General features: G+C 35.0%; 1 protein-coding gene across 5 annotated transcripts in view; it reads right to left on the bottom strand.

Annotated features, from left to right (window-relative positions):
• Mllt3 (MLLT3 super elongation complex subunit) overlaps positions 1–21163 on the bottom strand; it is a 256118-nt gene that overhangs the window by 59051 nt on the left and 175904 nt on the right. For all 5 annotated transcript variants that reach the window (XM_047524429.1, XM_047524431.1, XM_047524432.1 and 2 more), the window contains exon 5: positions 4438–5148. In XM_047524429.1, the coding sequence (XP_047380385.1) occupies positions 4438–5148 (711 nt within the window). The remainder of the gene's footprint in view (positions 1–4437; positions 5149–21163) is intronic.

The raw sequence follows: 21163 nt of genomic DNA, 5'->3' as shown, positions 1-21163 counted from the left end.
AACCCAATCTTAAAGAGTTCCTTCAAAATTCTTATTCATCATTTCCCGCCTGCATACATACACACTTCTCGGCTGTGGATACAAAAGATCCTCTTATCACAAAGCAAAATCAACTTCACAGGCACCTCTTTAGAAGCAGAGTTACAGGAAAAACAGAAACACACTGAGGAATTATAGAAGGAGTGAAAAATATTTTTTAATTATCAATTAAAGAACAAACAGCTTAATAAAAATCGCAATTATAAACTTTTAATTAATACTGATAAACTCAAATGCTCACCCTTTCCTGGTACTAGTGTCAACCACCAGTCACTTATTTACTAAGTATTTTAGACATTTATACCTCCAAAACAACAAACTCCTAAACCAAGAACTGCTTTACTCTAATGGGAATTACCAAGGTTCTTGAATGTAAAATATTCTCAACAAAAACATTCCCTTACCATGCTTTCAGTATTTACTGAATGCTCACCCACCATAAAACCGGCCTCCTGCCTCCTCTACCTTATTCTCTCCCCACCCAAATTCTTTTGCAGGGAAAATTACTGACGAACTTTCATGTGACAATATTAGGTTTTTTCCTAAGATGAGAAACATTTCAAGAATCAAAAGCATTTAAAAATTGCTCCTTTGGTTATACTAACAGTAAGTCAAATCATTTCTAAGGATGTTTTCTTTTTAACAGTAACTGTAATAAAAAAAGAAAACTACGAGGTGCCTCCCTACAATGCAGCGTTAGCTGTGATGTTCCTTATCTCATTGAATTAAAACTCTTGGGAAACTTCAGCTTCACTTTTGGTTTAAAACTCAGACTCTGTCCTGTATTTTTCCAGTGACCTTGTAACATGTGCATATCAAGGCCACCAAACCTCCTTCAGAGTGAAGTGATACCCTCTAAGTACTCCCCGCTTGAAGTGCTTGAAAAAGGACACTAGAGCTCCATGATATTTTTGAGTATCATAAAATCTCCTTCAAAGCTACAGGTCATAAGGTTCCCAGAAGTCAAGTCACACTTAACAATAATAATGAATGCTTTATTATTTTGTTAACTGCTTTATCCAAATTGATCTATTAATTTTCACAATACTTCTAAAAAATAGGTCCTAATAATGATCCCCACTTTATAAAAATGAAACTAAAAACTAAGGAGGTTAAATGTTTGCCCAGGATCACTGCTGGCAGTGGGAGTCAAAACACAGCCTGACTCCAGCTTGCAGACTCCTAATTCCCTACCTACCTACTACGGCTCAACAAATAAGTGAACCTTCCAAATATATGCAGCCTATCAATCATGGACGCCCATCGTCTTTCCACTTTCTCATAAAGAATATAAAAATCACACTAAAATGAACTATTTAAATCAATAAGCTACATTCCTTAATCTATCTTAATAGTACTGATTCTTATTTTTATATAAAACCTTAATTAAAATATTCTTCTGGGCTGGGGATACAGCTCAATGGTAAAGCACTTGCCTAGCATGCACAAAGCCCTATGTTCAATTCCTAGCACCGCAGATAAAATAAAAAAAATAAATTAAAATTAAATAAAATATTCTTCCTTTTAACTTCAACAAACCAGGATCAAGATATTTTCTTCATGGATATACCAGGTGAAAAATCATTTCCCCCAGTCTTCCCCATTCTTACATTCTTCTGATTTCTTTTGTATCCTTTATTTACTTCATTGTTTCCAGAATCCAAGATCTCTGCCTGCCCTATGCAAGATTACCAGACATCTCAATGCCCCACAAATGAACATAAATCGGGCTCATATTCTAATAATGAAGCTGTTAATGACTTTGGAGAAATCTGGTCATCTAATCACTCAGAGATCAATGTGCTCACACAGGGACAATGGGACAAGTGTCATTGGTCCTGCCCCACGACACAGATCAGTTACTTACCAAGGGAGGCTCTATGCTGCTCTGTTATTGCCTCCTGTTTCTTCTGTCCTGCCCACAGCCTGTGCTTGGATTATCTCCTACCTGGGACACCAGGTTATCTTCATCACTGGGTAAGTGGAATTTCAGCTCTCTCCTGCCCCACTTTGTGCATAGCAAGATTGTGGACACAGGGCCACCACCTTAACCAATTCTATTCTGTTGCACCATCTACATTTAAGGAACTAAACCACCAGCAGCACCAATAAAGTCATTTATTACCAGAAAACTAAAGGAAATATATTATTGGGTTTTATACCTAAACCATACTCAAAAGTCTTTAGATGCTTCCTCTGCTATGCTGTACAGAAAACATTACAAAAACTCCTGTTATAATCGCGGGATTTGTGGCTCTACCATGTCATACATCATTTTGAAATATACTACCTACTGTGAGGAATTGCAATTCTAACTTTTAGTTCCAGAAGATTTTTCAAGGTATTGCTTTGGATAAATATACCAAGTTGAGTAAGAATTTTGTTAAAAGAAAGCCATACTTTATGAATAATATATAAAAGAGAAGGTGTAAGAGACCAAACAACAATAACAACAAAAAAAATCCAAAGAGAATAAACAAAATTATGTAAGGAGGAAGACGATTTGTGATAGTTTCATGTAAAAAGAGCCTTCAGTAGTGCTTTATGAATGTAATTTGATCTACTCACAAATCAGCAAATGTTCTTAAAAATGTCCCTTACAAAGTTTTAACCACTGTTTAAAAAAAAAAAAACATGCACCCTCTCTGAAAAAAAATTTCACAAACCATCACTTACTCATACTAATTACAATGTATTCTGATTTTTTTAAATGCTGATGAAGACATGCTAAATTGATTTCATAGCTCACCAGTGACTCACAGCCCACAATTTGAAAACCTTTGTTCTAGAAGAATCACAATATGTCAGAATATAGAAAGACAAAGTTGCTAAACTCGACAATTTTGGTAGATTAGTCACACCCTAATAGAACTGCTGGGTGATCTGAAACAACAGCCACACATACAAACAACAGCTCCCAGTAAAATCTGCACCAAGAGTAAGCCTCAAAAGAAGAGGAAAGGTAGGGAGCACTAGAGGAAGAGTACACACCTGTCATACTGCAACAAACCCATTCGACTCTTTTCTTCATTCCACAAACTATAACTCTTAAGCCTTTATTAAACACTGGAACCAATTACTTAACCCTCCAGTATTTTCTGTGCCACTCTGCTCCTAACTTGATCTTCTATCAGAAGTCTGAAATTGCTAGAGAGAGCAGGGGAAAAGAAAGTGGTCTCTGTAGTGCTGGGGATTGGTACTGGTTCCATGCTCTGACTCCAGCTGCTTTTTAACCCATAACACTGCAAACCCAGAACAGGGAAAAGCCTCCTTGCCATCATTTAAACAAGGGCCATCTATGGGCAACTTCGTGGAAAAGAAAGAAAAATATTCTAAAACTGCCAGGGATCTTTAGTCAGACACTGTTTTTGACTACCATCTACAAATATTGACAAGCAAAATAAAGGTGATTTGGGTGAGTTATTGAAGAGTAACTCAAGAAGACTAAAATTAGAAAAAGGGAGAGTGAGGAGTAGATAACTGCATTGTAAGTGATGCTTGTTTTTCAGAAACAGATCAAATACCTTCTGACTACCAGCCGTGTCACCAGAAGTGTAGATTTCTTACACTGGTAAGAAGTTAGAAGAGATAACCTGAAAATCCCTTCCAACTCTGAAAATCTGTAATTATAAGCTTAAATCCCAACATCAAATAACATTCTTTGGAAGTATTAGATGATCAGACACTCCTGTAGGTAGGTATCCACAGAGGATAATCCTGCCCATAGAAAACACAATGATCACATACATAATACCCCCTTTCTAAATCAGTGGCTATATAATGAAGAAAAAAATCCTTCATTTTCACAATGATAATGATTTTAAAGTACATATAAATAATCGAAAATTTTCAGATTATGTTTTAAATATGCATAGTATATTGTTATATCAACTTTGCCTTAATAAAGCTATTAAAATACTATTGCCATCTTTCCATCTGTGTAAACAAATTAATTCACTACACTGTTGAAAGATCAAGATTATAGCCATACCTCAATATTTTCTAGGTTTCTCTTTTAAATTATTTTTCCCTTATTATCAAATTTCATTGTATTCCTCTCATTTTCTAAATCAACATCATTAAAAAACATAGTTACCAAAATTTAATGAGCACTGAAATTTTTTCTGTTGCTGTTCAAATAACCCATTATTATTCTAGGGAATATATCTTTCCATTAACAACTGAAATCATAGCCTAAAAATTTTTGCAGATACCTTAATGATTCCATTTCCTTCTTTCCATTAGTGACAGAAATTCACTTCTAGGTTGCACCTACCTCCATGCTACCTCTGCAGGGCTCAGCATTCATTTTCTTCCCTCATCCCTTATCGCAAAGGTATTTAAAATAAAATCTGAATACTACCAAAAGAAAGGAGGAACACCAGTGAAGCTACTCACATCAGATTTAGAGGACATATTCTCCTCCACGTCTGAATCATTGGGATCCACGATGTCATCGAATGGCGGTAACGCTGACTTCTTCTTTTCTGATGCCTCACTTTCAATTTTGACCTTTCCCATCTTGACATGAGACTTATCTTTTATCTGTTTTTTGTCAGCAGAACAAGTGAGTATCAGTGGTGGTGCACTAGAAAAACTTTTAAATAAAGCCTCTGAGCTACTCTTTTTCCTTTTTTTGGCTGAGAGTTCTTCAGAATCTGAAATGGGGGGCCTCTTACTAGGAGCCTTCTTATCTTGCTGTCCACTGGTGATGGTGAGTAAGTTACTGTCAGGTTTTGGCTCTTTTGACATGGGTTTAGGTTCCTTGAAGGCCATCTTAGGAACTATTTTCTCTTCTTTCAGTGGTTTATTTTCTTTGGGTTTCTTAGAGGATTCTTTGGAAGATTTGTTGTGATCCCTGGAAGGTTCTTTGAAGGCACTTTTATGTTCTCTGGAGTCTTTAGAAGGTTTTTCCTTGTGCTCCTTCATTAATTTGTGAGGCTTTGAAAAACTGGTACTACTGCTGCTGCTGCTGCTACTGCTGCTGCTGCTGCTGCTACTGCTGCTGCTGCTGCTGCTACTGCTACTACTACTGCTGCTGCTGCTGCTGCTGCTGCTACTGCTGCTGCTGCTGCTGCTGCTGCTGGTATGAATACTCCTATTAGGGTCCTGCAGAAAGGGGAGAAGAAAATCAAACTCTCAAAACTGAATAGTAATGAAGAGTCAAAAGTCAATTTCCTTGCATTTGATATACACAAAATGATCCTTCTTTGAGTCATCTCAAGCTATCTCTAAACTCCACAAATATTTTAATACACTCCAACTATCACAGTATAACAGGTGGGAACAGTGAATGCAAGAAACAGGGAGGAAAGGTTACCATGATCAAAGAACTTAATGAGACAAGCTGTTTTCTTAATCCTTGAAAGTACAGAGTTTTAAAACATTTCAATTCACAAATGTTAACTACATGCTGTTCTAGAAGATACAATGGATAACACATGGCCCCCATTCTCAGTAACTATGATGTGTCTATGATTGACAGTTGTTGGAAGACTGACCTATAAAGTGCTATGACAACCAAAAGAAGGGGATATTTAATTATTTGGGAGGCATGGGGAGAAGAATAATTCAGAAGTTCGTGGAACAGTAACATGTGAATTAGATCCTGGAGGATAAGCAGGTAATTACTAAAAAGAGAAGCATGAAATGGTACTTAAAGACCAAGGACCAGAATAAATTAAAACAATAAGGGAGTGAAATGCTGACTTCATTCAGGGAGCTGCATCTAGCTACACATAATGAAGCCATCTTTCAATGACTACAATGTCAGAATCACAACGACCCAAAAAGAAAATAATTCTCAATTTGAGATAAAAACTATTATTTGTATGCTGTCCAAAGTTCTATATCAATTAAGGAATATGTCTCCCACCTACCAGGCTAAAAGAGAAGAAATCTAACAAAGATATCACTTAACCATCAAATGAACTGAAGATTTTAGTAATTACTGTTGTATAATCATGAGAAGAGTCAATTGCTCCTATTTCACTTTAAATGTTATCAATCTTTTCACTGACATAAACGCCTCAGGTATCTAACCTCTATATTTTCTTTCTGTAGGAATAAAATTCTAAGGCCATACTTACCATATTTGTGAACCTCTACCATTAATAGTAAGAATAAGAAACAGAAGTAGATCCTGGACATGCAAAAATCCACACCAATACTAAAAGAAGAGCTCTTTCTTGCTTACTTCCACCTCCTAATGGAACCAAAGACAAATAAATGTCCAGATTTTCAACTAGAATTTACATCTTCAGGCTTATTATGTTCACCTCTAACTTACCCACTTAAGCCCCAAGATAGGCAAAGCAATCCTGTATTCCTTAATATCTAGCATGTTACAAGAAAGAAATAGGTACAGCATACACTTTTCACTAAAATGAACAATCTACTATTGTTCTTGAATTTATGGGGAAATGGGAAATTATTGCTCTTAGTGGGGATATGTATTTTTTGTTTCTTGCATTTTTTAGTCTAATTTGCTCAACAACAAAATGACATATACCAAACTATTTCACTTACTTTCTCAAATAGAGCATTGTGCTTCAAAATTATAAAACGGTAAAGTTACTAAAGACTTGCTTTTATCCATCAAAAGAGAAAATTCCTTAATGAAACATCTTAATCTGAGATTTAAAAACAGAATGCTAAAGATAGAATTCATATTACTGAAACTGTATTATTTTATAAATTCTATTCAAAGACATTTCCTGGCATGTTAAGCAATACTATGAATAATTAAAATAAAGTATAATGGACAAACTAAATTAAGGAAGAACATTTTGAAATCTTATAGCCTTGAGGTTTTTTTTAATTGGTTTGTTGACTCTGAATTTTGGCAATTTGCAATCAGTAGTCTAATTATGATTCTAGAACACCCAAGCACTGCTGTTTAATATTCAACTTATGTGAAGTATGATACATATTGTTGTAAACCTAAGTTTTGAAAACACACTATTTGTAAACTATCAACATACTTCTAAAGTTAAGCACTAAAAACAGTATCTCAGCACCAGAAAAACAAAACAAAACTTATTCAGGGGTCCTTCTATGATGTATTTTAAAATCCTTCTGCAGAACCAACTGAAATTCTTAACACAAGGTACACAGTGGTATCTGAAACAGACAGTTATGTCACAGAAAGTTTAAGTTTTTGTCTTAATTACATATATATAACTGCTACAAAACTCGAGAAATGAAAGTTCTTAAAACTTTTCACTCTCTGTAGGTGGAGGTACTTAACTGTTACCTTTTCACCCACGCAACAAATCTTGGTTTTCACCCACTCAACAAATCTTGGTACAAGCAAGTGGACACAACCCTTCTTGTTTCTTCTCCTTTTATAATTCTACCTCAAAAAGCTTCCTTTAAGCTAAGAAAATTCAAAGTCAAGAGGACAAACACATTCCATAATAATGCCCTAGCCAAATAAAAATTTTAAAAATAATGAAAAGGAGAGAGGATGGTCTGTTATATAAGACAGCATTTTCTTTGCCCTGGGTCTGTGACAAATGACAAAGTTCAAGTATATGCCACGAGACTTCATATTCATACATATAATAAATATGAAACTGTGGCTTAGACATATAATGAGGTATTAAATTGTTTCTGATACAGAATAAAACTTTCACTGATTCTCAGTGTATGTGTGTGTCTCACAAACACACATATTCCGCCCACCCAATCTAGTCAGTGGCTTTTTTAAAGTTTTATTGAACCATTGACCTCAATATTAAGTGCCACTAACCAGCACAGACTAATTACCGTTCAATGTTAAGTTTATACATGTTGTATAATTCAAATTCCCTTTGCCTGAGGCTGATTAGGAAAAACTGAATATCAAGCAATCCAACCAAAGTGACCATGTGTGCATAATTCAAATCTCAAATATTTAAGGCAAAAGACTATTTAAACATAAATACCCATATATTTGCACTAACTATATAACCTTTGACATAAGGTACAGTATTTTCTTTCATTCATTCAAGTCTACTGAAAGCTTCCTTGTTTTAATTTTCTAACAAAGTATAATCTCTTCTAATACTACTTGTTAGCAACTCTAGTAGATGGCTTAAGAAAAGAAGAGGTGGTAACTACTGGTCAAGGTAAGGTTTTCTGATTATGTGTGGCTTTCTTTCCACTGGTAACCCAAAGTTGATTCTTCAACTCCGATTTCTTTCCTCAAGCTTTCCTCTCTGTCCTATTTTAACTGGTTTCTGCATTGTACAAGATTTTCAGATCACATTTTGTTCAATGAAATTTGCATAGGGACAAACACAGTCTCCTTAAAGTTTTATTTATTTATTTATGTAATAAATTATCTTAAAAGATAATAATATAATATATAACTGGTGTATAGTCCAAGAGGTTATCCCTACGTAGGGATAAGGAAAACTACGATGGCCAAACTGCAGCTTCCAAAATACAAGTCTCTTTTGTTGTCCTTGAAACATGACAAATGACACAGAGTGAAGATATACTATTTGAAGCTATGAACAAAGTATAAAAGTTCAGAATTCTGGGGTGAAAAAAAAACCCCTGAATTTGATTTACGTCCTCCACTTCAACTTCAAATCCAACCCTCTCTTAAACCAGTCAGCTCTGGAGGGAGAGAAAATGCAGCTTGAGAGTGCGCCATGGGGCTAGGGATATTTTGACAGAAAAAGCTAGTACAGGGCTTCATCGGCAAAGGCTCCAAGCTAGATCCAAAGGCACTCGATAGGAGGGAGAGGGGCTCTAGTCTTGAGGCTGGGGAATGCAATGAGACCGAAAGAAGGCAAAGCATTCCCTGGGATGCAGATAGGAATCAGGCAATATGCCTGCTGCTACAGTGCAGGCTGAGATGCCCACAGCTCTCTAACTTATACCACTTCAATACCTAAGGTCTCCTATCAGCTCAACCTGAGCCCCAAGGCACATATAAATAACAAGTATGAGGCTAGGGAAGTAGGAATGAACACATTCATGAAATACTGATGTCAAAACCAGTGAGACTACTTAAGAAGAATCAAATAGAATATGAAAAATAACTTCTATTAAAAAAAAGTAAAAACACAAGCACTGAAAATAATGGCAAAATGGATAACAGTTGGAGTTGCCTAACATACTAGCCACTGTAAGCACTTCAGAGGAGCCTATAGAAGGTAACAGAAAAGACAGAAGAGGCAGTCATAAAGGCTGACATTGAAGAGAATGTCTGCAAACTTAAAGACATGACTGAAGTGCAATCCCACAGGGTTCTTCAAGATCCAAGCAAAACTAATGATAAAATACACACCCAGAACAGTGCACTAAATCTGATGAACTTTAAGGATAAAAAGAAAAAGGGACATGTTACAAGAAACAATATTTACTCAAAAGTGAAGAGACTCGCCGGGCACAGTGGTACACATCTGTAATTCCCGCAGCTTGGGAGGCTGAGGCAGGAGGATTGTGTGTTCAAAGCCAGCCTCAGCAACAGCGAGGTACAAAGCAAATCAATGAGAACATGTCTCTAAATAAAATACAAAATAGGGCTGGGGATGTGGCTCAGTGGTTGAGTGTTCCTGAGCTCAATTCCCTGGATCAAAAAAAAAAAAAAAAAAGTGAACAGACTCGAATTAACATTGGATTTTTCATTTGTTACACCAGAATCTTAAACAAAGTACAAAGACATCTGGATGGCTGGAAGAAAAAGAATAGTAGTAATCCCTCTCACCCAAGGGGCTATCTTCCAAGACTCCCAGGAGATGCCTGGATAAAACCAAACCCTACACATAGAATGTTGTTTCACAGACACATGCACCTATAATAAAGTTTCTTTTATAAATTAAGCAATTGTATAATAAATGCAGAACAATTATGTAATATACTGCAATAAAAGTTATTTAAGGGCTGGGGAGATAGCTCAGCTGGTTGAGTGCTTATCTCGCAAGCACAAGGCCCTGAGTTCGATCCCCAGTACCACCAAAAAAAAAAAAAGTTATTTAGAAGTTATGAATGGTTCATTGGGGAATATTCCATTTGATAGTTTTCTTCCATCATTGATTATGTACTTGAAACTATGGAAAGCAAAACCATGGATAAAGGAAAACTACTCTATAACCCAAATATCCTGCACATAATGTGAAAGAAGTAGCTGCCAACACTTAAGGATTCAAAGAGCACAATCCTCCTGCCACATCTAAAAAAAGGACTAGAGAAGGGATTCCAACCAAAGGAAAATCAAATCAGAGGAGAGATATGTTATGTATGGAAAGATGAAAGGGAAAGAAATGGAGTGCAATATATCATGTGCTCTATATGGAATTAAATCTAAATGAACAATAAACTATGTGTATATGTAACATAACTGACCAATATGAATTCCTGACAGAAAAGCCTTGAAGAAATCTGAATCTATAATTAGGAATGGCAAAGGTGTGTCAAGATGAGAAAAACGCTCATATATTTTTTCATGTTAAAGTGGAAAAAATCTGAAGGGAAGGTAGCCAATAAGGAAAAAGAATAATTCAGAAGAACTGTCACATCAACAAAGGGGAAATGGAAAGCCAGGCAGGAGTCACAGTCACAGATGCTCCAAAGGTTCAGTCTGAAGGGTGTCTTGAACCTTGGAGTTGAGAGGCCAGCCTGGAAATCGCAATGAGACCATATCTCAAAAAAAGCAAGAAGGGAATGGGAAATGGTTATAGATTTGAATTAATTAATTAATTTAATTAATATAGCAGAATTAAGAAAAATTCAAAAGCCACAAATATAATTACTAACAATTAGAATATATAATATTAATATATAATTATTATCATTATTAATGAACAAGGTAAAAAGATAGTAACAAGAAGAAGTATCACTCAATAAAAATGAAAGAGCTAGATTCTGCCACTGGAAGATAGTGTCAGATATAAAAGAAAAGGGTCAGGTACAGACTGTTTTTACAAGAGACACAGTTTGAGGAAAGTTTAAAATGAAGGAATGATTCTAGAAATACCAGCTGGCTGGGCACGGTGACACATGCCTGTGATCCTGGAGACGCTGGAGACAGAGGCAGGAGGAGTGCAAGTTCGAGGGAAGCCCTAACCAACTTAGTGAGACCCTACTTTAAATTAAAAACTTAAAAAAAAAAAAAAAAGGACTTGGGATATAGCTCAGTAGTTAAGCACCTCTGGGTTCAATCCCTAGCACATTAAAAGAGAGAGAGAAAAGGAAATATCAGCTAAGTGTCCCCACAGAAAGCACAAGTGCTATATTAATATCGAACAACGTAAACTTCAAGGTTAGGAGCCCCAAGCAGCACAAACCATGTAAAAAGTTAAGTTACATACAGTAAAAGCATTTAATATTTAAGAAAATCTTGAAATACATTTAATTTAAAAAAGAAAACACAACTTTGTCATCAATATACAGATCTAATAAAATGATTATGGGCTTAGTAAAACTAACTAAAACAACCCCCAACTGATTTAATAATCATGTAAAAAATTTTCTATCCCTTGAACAAAACACATAATTTTATGTGTGCCCATAGGTATTATAAACTTTAAAATACCCTTTTAAAATACTTGAATAGATTATATTGGTTGATCATATTCTAATGAAAAAAAAAAAAAGAAAAAGAAAAGAGAACAATGAAAAGAGGACTTAATATAAAAAGCAGTTTAAGGGCACAGAAAACACATCTTCAAAGGAAGATTTACAGCCCTTACTACATTCATTATTTAAAAAGGAAAAGAGACAGGAAGAGAAGAGAAACCAAGCACAAAGACACTCTTAGTACTCACTTTCTCTGAGAAGCTAGAAAAACATCTACAAAATATGCAAACATTAGAATATGAAATATAATGAAGAAAGTAAAAGAAACAAATTTCACCAACATTATGCTTCAATTTCATCATTGTATTAAGCCTTAAATGTACATTTAGTGTTCAACTAACAAGGAGAAATGGTTCGAGTTAATTCTGACTTAAAGGATATCTACAATACACTTTTCTACAACAACTGAACAAGTTGAAGTTTCTTTAATTCAAAATTTAAAAGGACTAATAGGGCTGGGGTTGTGGCTCAGTGGCACAGCGCTTGCCTAGCACGCGTGAAGCACTGAGTTCAATCCTCAGCACCACATAAAAATAAATAAATAAAAAACAAAGGTATTGTGTTCATCTGCAACCAAAAAATTTTTTAAAAAGGAATAATAATTCCTATTAAAAAAATAAAATGTATGAGGAGATGGCAATTTACAAATATTTCAAAATAGGTAAATACTCATAGAAATAACTAAACAGTGCAATGGGGTGGGGCCTAAGAGAGAGAAAGAAAGTGTGTACAGGCTAGGGTTGTAGCTCAGTGGTAGAGTGCTTGCCTCGCGTGCATGATGCACTGGGTTCAACTGTCAGCACCATATATAAACAAACAAACAAACAAAAAGGTCTATTGATAACTAAAAAATAAATAAATAAAAAAGAATGGGTGTGCATGTGTGAATGTGTGTGTGTGCACATGTGTGCACAGGCATGCATGTATGTGTGTGTGTGTGTGTGTGTGTGTGTGTGTGTGTGTTGGGGAAAGGGTGAAGCAAAGTGGGCTGCTAGTGTTTATAGATTTTTTAGGCACCATTTGACTTTAAACCATAAATATTTTCTTAAAAATAACATCATAAGACAATAAGATCATGAAGCAGAAAACATTTCAACAATTGGTCTGATTTAAAAAAAAAAATGAAAACTTATCTAAACAATAAGGCTAAACAGAACCAATAAGACCCCAAACTTAACATTTATCAGTCAATGGAAAAGGGATTAAAGAGAAATGGCACTTGAGAATAGCATTGGAAATCTTTCATTCAATAACCATCTAAGTGACCACTCCACAAAACATGAAATATTTATACACACACAAGTAAGAAAAATAAAAGATGACTGTTATGGGATTTTACTGATTTTCACATTTTAATAATGTTACCTCACTCTTTCAGGTAACATTAAAGTTAGGGGGAATTCTGCTACACATCTCTATAGCTCAGGAAAAAAACTACATAAAATAAGGCCACTTCTAAAATTGACAGGGCAAAGGAGCAGAAGGGTTTATAGAATTATAAATCATTCTTAAATTTCTCAGTTTGCATGAATCTTTACAATAGTCTACCAGTACAGATATAACCACACCTACAGAAATACAGTTAAGCCTGAATTTTGCAACAATTGAAAAAAGATGCAGCAATCATCCATCAACTAAGCATGAACCAACATTCAAGTGACAGAGGAACAAAAGATAATATTTGCCATTCAAGGAGAGAGTCTAGAAATGGATAACATATTCCCCTTAGTCATACCCTGGCTATGAGTTCTGCCAATTCTTTATTTGGACAGACTGGCCTTACTAACAGTTTCAAAAAACAGTTATGACTGGGAAACAAAGGATAACCACTTAAGGACTTCAAAAAGGAGACTAATATGAACTCTTCACTCTAGGACAGTCAAGTGTGGTAGAGAGGCTAGGGTTAAGTAGAAAGTAAGGAGAAAAAAAAAAAAAACCACTGGAGCGGTGGGGGGGTGGGTTGAAGTGGTAACAGCTTACTAAATGTTTACTAGTACAGATGCTTATGCAGAAGTTTTATAATTATTAACTCAACAATCTTCTGAATTAGCTACTATTATCCCCATTTTATAAGTGAAGAAACCAAAGAACAGACACCAATGTGTTCAAAGATACATTTACTTCATGATAGAACTGAGATTCACGTCCAGGAAGCCTTACTCCAATGCCCGTAGTCTGAACCACTATATTTTCATGAACTCTGAGTTAATTGTTTTTAAAACCAGCTGTCAAGTCTTGCCAGTGTAACCTGAGCTTGAGATCCAAGAAGGATGGGTACAAAAGGGACTCAAAACTTTATAAGACTAACATGAACTCTAGGCAGAACTATGCAAATGAATTTCTACTGCGTTCCAACAGGGGGGTATGTTATTTTAGGTGGAGTAGGTAGCAAATACATTATTTTGAAATCAGAGGCTCTTCCTGCATATGTTTCAAGTGGGTTAAATTTTGAGTCTTTTGCTATCAAATAAATATTTTAAAGTTGATAGATTTATTGAGTTGTGCTCAAAGGATGTATGTGATATTAGAAAAATCAATTCCTCCCACAATGACCTGGCAGAGCACAGATGTTTCCAGTAATTTTGAAGGGTATCAGAAAACTGTATTACTTCTCATTTCACAATTAAATGTTTTGAAATCAATGTAAAAATATGCTATATTACATAAGTTAAAATAACAAAAATTTCTAGTACTCAAAACAAACATTAAACAATTCACCTCTGAAAAGGGTGAGATGAGGCAATCACCAAATAAGAAAACTGAAGGATCCTGTAAGGAGCCCCGTAGGAGGTGACTGGGAACAAAGGGAATTCGAGATATTTAGCACAAAACCAAGGTAGTAGTAAAGAAAAACAACAACTTTTAGATTACAAAAAAGAAACAGTTGTACAAGAAAGAAAACAAGGTAACAGTAAATATCTTAGCAGTGAATAAATATTTTACCTAGCCGTAACAATAAACGTTTAATGACTTTCAACTTTTAGAAATAAATTGATACATTTAACCTGCTAAGTAATTTAAATTTCTTTGTCTATAAAATGGAAACCATAATATTATCATAATAGTATTTATATTAAGATCAAACTGATGATAAAATAATTTTAGTATACGTAAAAGCACCCCTATGTGTATATATGTGTATATATAGGTTGAGTTGAATATCTGAAATCCTAAATGGTCTAAAATCAGAAACATTTTGAGCACTGACATGAGAAAAAATTGTGAGCACTATCATGATACTGTAAATGGAAAATTCCACACCTGACATCATGTGGTGGGATCATAGTGTAAATCCAGGTATCTTAGAAATACAAAATTTTCCTCAGGCTATGTATATAAGGTGCAAATGAAATATAAATGAATTGCTGCTTAGATAGAAATGGGTTTGTTCCAAAGATACATCATTATGTATATGTAAATATTCCAAAACTTAAAAAAATTAAAAACCCAAAAACACTACCAGTACCAAATATTTCAGAAAAGAGTCATGTAACCTGTTATAAATAGTATATATAATATAAACAAAGAGTCATGCAACCTGTTATAAATAGTATATATAATATAAACAATGTGCCTGGCACATAGCAGAACTATGTAAATGCTTTTAATTGCTATCACTGCTACTGCTGCTATACATAAGCACCTAAAACTTAAACTTTTTAATTATATAACACATTATCCAACTTGACAATGTAAAAGTAAGTGTTCAAATGCAGAAACAGAAGATAGAAAAAGGAGCTGAAAAAGAAAAGAAACCAGGATAAAATGAACTTAAAAAGTCAAGAACTGAGACAGACTGTACACAGTTGGTGAAATAAAACATGTTTTACATTCACTATCAAGAAAATTATGAAAGTATTAAGAAGAAAAATTTTAAATGATATTAAATTAAGTAGAAAGGAGATGAGCAAATGAGTGATATTCTCATGAAGAAATAGCAACTTTCATAGTTTGGAAACTTTTGCAACAATCTTAGAATTTAGCCACAGTTAAAGAAATTCTTTCCAGGAGCTGGGAAGGAGTTGAAGATTAGAATATAGGGCTTTTGCTCTTTGTTGAACACCTTACATGGCATTTAATTCTTTTAAAAAAACAAAGTGCAATCATTATCTAATGTAAATTTCTTCAAGTTCCCAAATATACTTTTATATCCTCTCACTTTTTCGTGTGCCCACTTGCACTTCAAAAATTTTATGAGGGCTGGGGATATAGCTCAGTTCGTAGAGTGCTTGCCTTGCAAGCATAAGGCCCTGGGTTCAATCCCCAGCACCACAAAAAAATAAATAAATAAATAAAAATAAAATAAGAATTTCACTAGAAAAATACAAACTATTCAACTATATGACTAGTATCTTCCCATGTTTTAGAAATATTTTAATCTTCATTCTGAGAAATTTAATGTTTATCTCATCTTACTTTTCTTGGACAAACTATAATAAAGCACTAAGCTATGCTTGGTGCTTGACTGCGAAATTGCACTTTGAAGTTTATATATTTTACTTATACTATTAATATAGATGGAAAAGCACTATAAAGAATTGTATAAATATAATGTTGTAAATAAAAAAATATTATTTCCCTTCACAAATGAATAAAAGAGTTGGTTAAATATTCATTTCCCTACACTTGTATTTAAAAGCATTAAAAGTAAGCCCAATATACATTTTCCTAAATATTCAAAATATTAAGTACAATATCTCTATTTAAATATGAAGTCTAAATGTAAAGTATCAATTGGTTTAAAAAAATTGAATATTCAACAGAGTAATATCCAAATAGACAAACTTTTTAAATGCCTTCCTTCCTCAAATGACTGGTTTCATCTATGTTGTATGTAATATGAAATACTTTTGTTTCAGAATTCAATCTCACTTAAAATCCTCCTATTTTTTATACTACCTCCTGAAATTGCTATGGTTTAAATTCTAAATTATAATTAAATACAATTAACAGTAAGTTATATTTAGAAGACTGCAGTTTCAAGCAAAATTCCGTTTACCTTTGTGGTTTGAGACTAGAAACTCAAAGCAATAATTATATCACTTCTCTTTCTAGGTTTATGTATATTTAGCTTTGTATGGTTTCTGTTTTCTGAAATAAGCTTTAAAATATATCAATTAGATCATTACAGCCTTCCTTTTTGGTAGCAGCTAGATTTTTCAGAATGAGGTTTTGATAAGTGATTGTTACGCACAGAGAACAGTCAATCTTAGCAGCGCATAGTACTAATCACAAGGGAGTGGCAGGAAGTATAAGATGAACAATACATGAAAATAAATGTCCAACACATAAAAATTCAACATATATATTATATTACCAAATAGCTCACGGGTTAGAGATGTAGCTCACTAATAGAGCCTAGCACACCCAAGGCCCTGGGTTCAATCTACAGTACCAGAAAAGGCACGGTGGGGGTTGTGGGGGGGGACCGTGGTGGCAAAGAGACTCAACCAAACAAAAGGAAAACAATCACAGTTATGATATCTTGTCACCTTCTGTCAATACTTATTCATACATATTTACTGAGTCTCTAACATACACAAAGGACTACACTGAAACTGTTAGATCTACTATGGTTTCAGAAAAAATAACCCTTTTAACTGAGTTGATATTGGGAGCTCTCACTACACTACAACTAGGTACTGAATAATTACCAAAACACTCTTCATTACTGGACCCATTAAAAAAAGAGAATGAGACTGCAAGGATTAAGAGTATATAAAAGATAAAAAAGAAAGGAGGAGATAAAATACAACTGTGAAGAATAACTGAGCATGAAATTCGGGGCTCCCCAAAGGACACATCTGTGCCTATGTTTTCGTGTATCTCTAAAGATGAAACCTGGAGCCCATGGCATATTTAGAGATCTGAAACTGAGCATTTCACAGAAACTAAGATCAGTCTTTAAAAATCTGATGTTGGGGAGATATATTCTGAACTCAGGCCTCAGGATTCCAAAGTTCATCTAAACAAATGTGAATGCATATTTATAAAATATCTCTGAACATAAAGAAATGTGTCAGCACTATCTGAGGTAAATGGGCCATCAGGATCTCAGATACACAATCACCAGATGCAGAATGTAAAATAAATGCATGTGAATTATGTAAAGAAAAAATGTTAGAATCCAAAAAGTAACCAAGCAATAAGAAATTGCTATGGTTTGGATATGAGTTATCACCCAAGAGATCATGTGCAAGATAACACAAGAAATGTCCAGAGGTGAAATGATTAGATTGTGAGAGCTGTAAGATAATCAGTGAATTAATCCACCGATATGGATTAATGGGATGGTAACTGTAGGCAGGCAGTATGTGGTTAGAGGAAGTAGGTCACTGGGGCATTCCTTCGGGGTTTATATTTTATCCATGGTAAGCAGAGCTCAACCTCTGCTGCTTTCCTCTGCCACACACTTCTGCCATGATGTTCTGCATTCTACTTTCCCTCAAGCCCAGAGCTATGGAGTTAGCCGATCACAGACGGAACCTCTGAAACCACGAGCCAAAGTAAACTTATTCCTCTAAGTTGTTCTTGTTGGGTATTTTGGTCACAGTGACAAAAAGGTAACTAAAACAGAAATCGGAATATGAAACCCCCAGTCCAAGGCACTCTCGAGACATCCCACATTCTCCCTTGAATGTTTATCTACCTTCCTAAATAAACTTCTGTCTATGCAAAAAAAAAAAAAAAAAAAAAAGAGTTGGTCATTGCTGGAACCTAACCTAAACATGTGGTTCAGAAATCTATAGAGCTGGTCTGTGGGTGGAACTTTTTTTTAAAGTTTAGGGATATAAGTTGGAGAAGCCTTAGAACATGGCTTAATGGACAATTTTGGTAGGAGCTCAGAAAACCAGAATGCTGACAAGACTGCAGACAGTAAGGACTGGGCTCATGAGATTCCGGAAGGAAAGGAGAATTCTATTGGATTTGGACTAGAGGCTACTTGTGTTACATCCTGGCAAAGAAACTGTCTACATCTTGCCTATACTCTGCAACTGTGAAGGCTGAATTTAAAGGAAACTGACTAACCTGGAAGACAAATTGAAAGGCAGCACAGCACACATGTGGTAGCATGGATATTGCTCGCAGCTCTTTTTTATTTAAAAAAAAAAAAAAAATCTTTATTTTGTTGGTTTTTTTTAATGCAGTGCTGAGAATTGAATCCAGTGCCTCACACATGCTAGGCAAGTACTCTACCACTGAGCTACAACCCCAGCCTATGCTGGCAGCTTTTAGCCAAACTTATTTTGATAATCAGGAGCAGAAAATAAAGCAGGAATATTTGAAAAACCTTGCAGACTGGCCAGAAAATTGTGAGTAAATCTGTGGCTAAGGAAGGTATGGTTGTGATAGAGATTACAGCAACAGAGGAGAAGCTAAGTATTTTACCATAAACAATAAGAAGTATGGCTTAGTGCATCACAGGAATTTGCAAGACCACACTCATCTCAGGCTTAAGGGTGTAAAAATTAAAATTCCTTACAAAGAGACTATGGGGGCAACCTGCTTGCACATGGGGGTCTAGAAAGTTGTTTTACCACCTCAGTTGTCCAGGCACTCAGAGGTTGCTGCAGTCATGGTCACAAAAGATTTGGCTGCTGCTCAAGATGGTGACAGACCTTGGTGTCAACCATGTGGGCTGTTTCTACAGGAATGCAGGGTGCTGGAGTTATGGGGTTACAAAGGAATGACTGGTAAGCTAGGCAAAGCATAGCAAGATTAGAATTCCTGTAGGCATCCTGAGAGGGCAATGCAAGAAGTCAAAGAAGTCAAAGCTGCTAAGGAGACCCCTAAGATTAATTGATGCCAGTAACATGGAAAGTCTACAGAGGAAAGCTACAGTAATTCAGCAGAAACAAGCCAAGAAAGAGGCCATGTATGCTGCAACCAGCAACAACACAGGTACAGAGCTACACAGCCCGTTGGAAAGAAAATCACAACACCATGTGCCTTGGATGCTGGACATGGAGCTACAAGATTTGATTGTCCAGCTGTATTTCAGTCTTGCTTTGGTCCTATCCCTTCTTTCTACACCCCTATTTTCCCTTGTAGAAAGAAAATGTTTACTCTGTGCCATTATATATTGCACATATATAACTTGTTTTTGATCTTTACAAGGGAAAACATGAAAGAATTTGCCTTGAGTCTCATGAGGAATTTTGGATTTAGACCTTTTTGGCAATGCTGGAACTCTTAAGGTCTCTTAGAATTAGACTAAACGTATTTTCACTGAGATGAGCATGAACTTTTGGGAAACAGGTATGGAATATTACAGTTTAGATATGAGATATCCCCCCACCCCCAAGGCTCGTATGTGAGACAATGTAAGAATGTTCAGAGGTGAAATTATTAATTATGAGAGCTATAAAATAATCAGTGAATTAATCCACTGAAATAGATTAATTAGGTGGTAACTGTAGGCAGGTAAGGTGTGGCTTGAGGAAGTAGGTCACTGGGAGTGTGGTTATAGGGCTTGTATTTTGTCCCTGGTGAGCAGAGCATAGTCGCCATGGCCCCCAGTCTCCTGCCCCCAAGCTGCTTTCCTCCGCCATGCCTTTCCACCATGATATTCTGTCTCACTTTGGGCCCAGAGCTACAAAGTTGTTTGACCAGAGACTGAACCTCTGAAACCATGAGGCGAAAATAAACTAAATGGAAAAACAAATCACTGCTGGAATCAATGGATTAAATACAAAATGAATACAGCTCCTTAGAATTAATAGAAGACAGAAATAAATAAACTGTCAGAAAACACAAATATAAGAAATGGAAACCTTAAAAACTCTTAATATGGAAAAAAGGATAAAAATAACAAATATCGGGGCTGGGGAGATAGCTCAGTCGGTAGAGTGCTTGCCTTGCAAGCACAAGGCCCTGGGTTCGATCCCCAGCACCAAAAAAAAAAAAAAAAAAAAAAAAAAAAAACAAAAAAAAATCTAATCAAAGACCCCAAAGAAAAAAGAATACAGAGATATAATGGCAAAGAATTTTCAAGAAAATATAAATACCGTGAATTCATAGAAAGAACAAATATAATATATAATAATATATAAATAAATTTAAAGGAATGTACTTCTAGACCTGTTACAACAAAAATGAAGGACACTAAAAATGAAAAAGATTATAAAAGCAGTAAAAACAAAAGATCACCTATTAATAAAAGAACAGCTAACTAGTGATGTGCTAAAACTGGCTAACAAGAGGCAACTGTTCAATTTTCAGAAATTCTGTTAGTCACTTTTAAACAATGAAAATATTGTATAAATAAAAATGTAATGCATAAATTAAACAAGGCTACTTTTTAAATTATATAAAATTATAAGTGAAGAAATATTTAGAGATAATAAATCATCTAATCTCACTACTTTCTAATCACTTATGATCTATGTGATTAAGGTATTTACTTTTGTTATATCAAGATGATGACAACAGTTCATAATTGTGTGTCCTCAACTCTGAAATAATTGGTATTGATAATGGTGAGAATATTTGATAACGGTGAGAGTATTTATACCACAGAAATAAGTAAGCACTCAAAATATGTGCCCCC

This window comes from Sciurus carolinensis, chromosome 14, assembly GCF_902686445.1.
Source record: "Sciurus carolinensis chromosome 14, mSciCar1.2, whole genome shotgun sequence".
Taxonomy (NCBI): Eukaryota; Metazoa; Chordata; class Mammalia; order Rodentia; family Sciuridae; genus Sciurus; species Sciurus carolinensis.
This window is presented reverse-complemented; position numbering and strand designations above follow the sequence as displayed.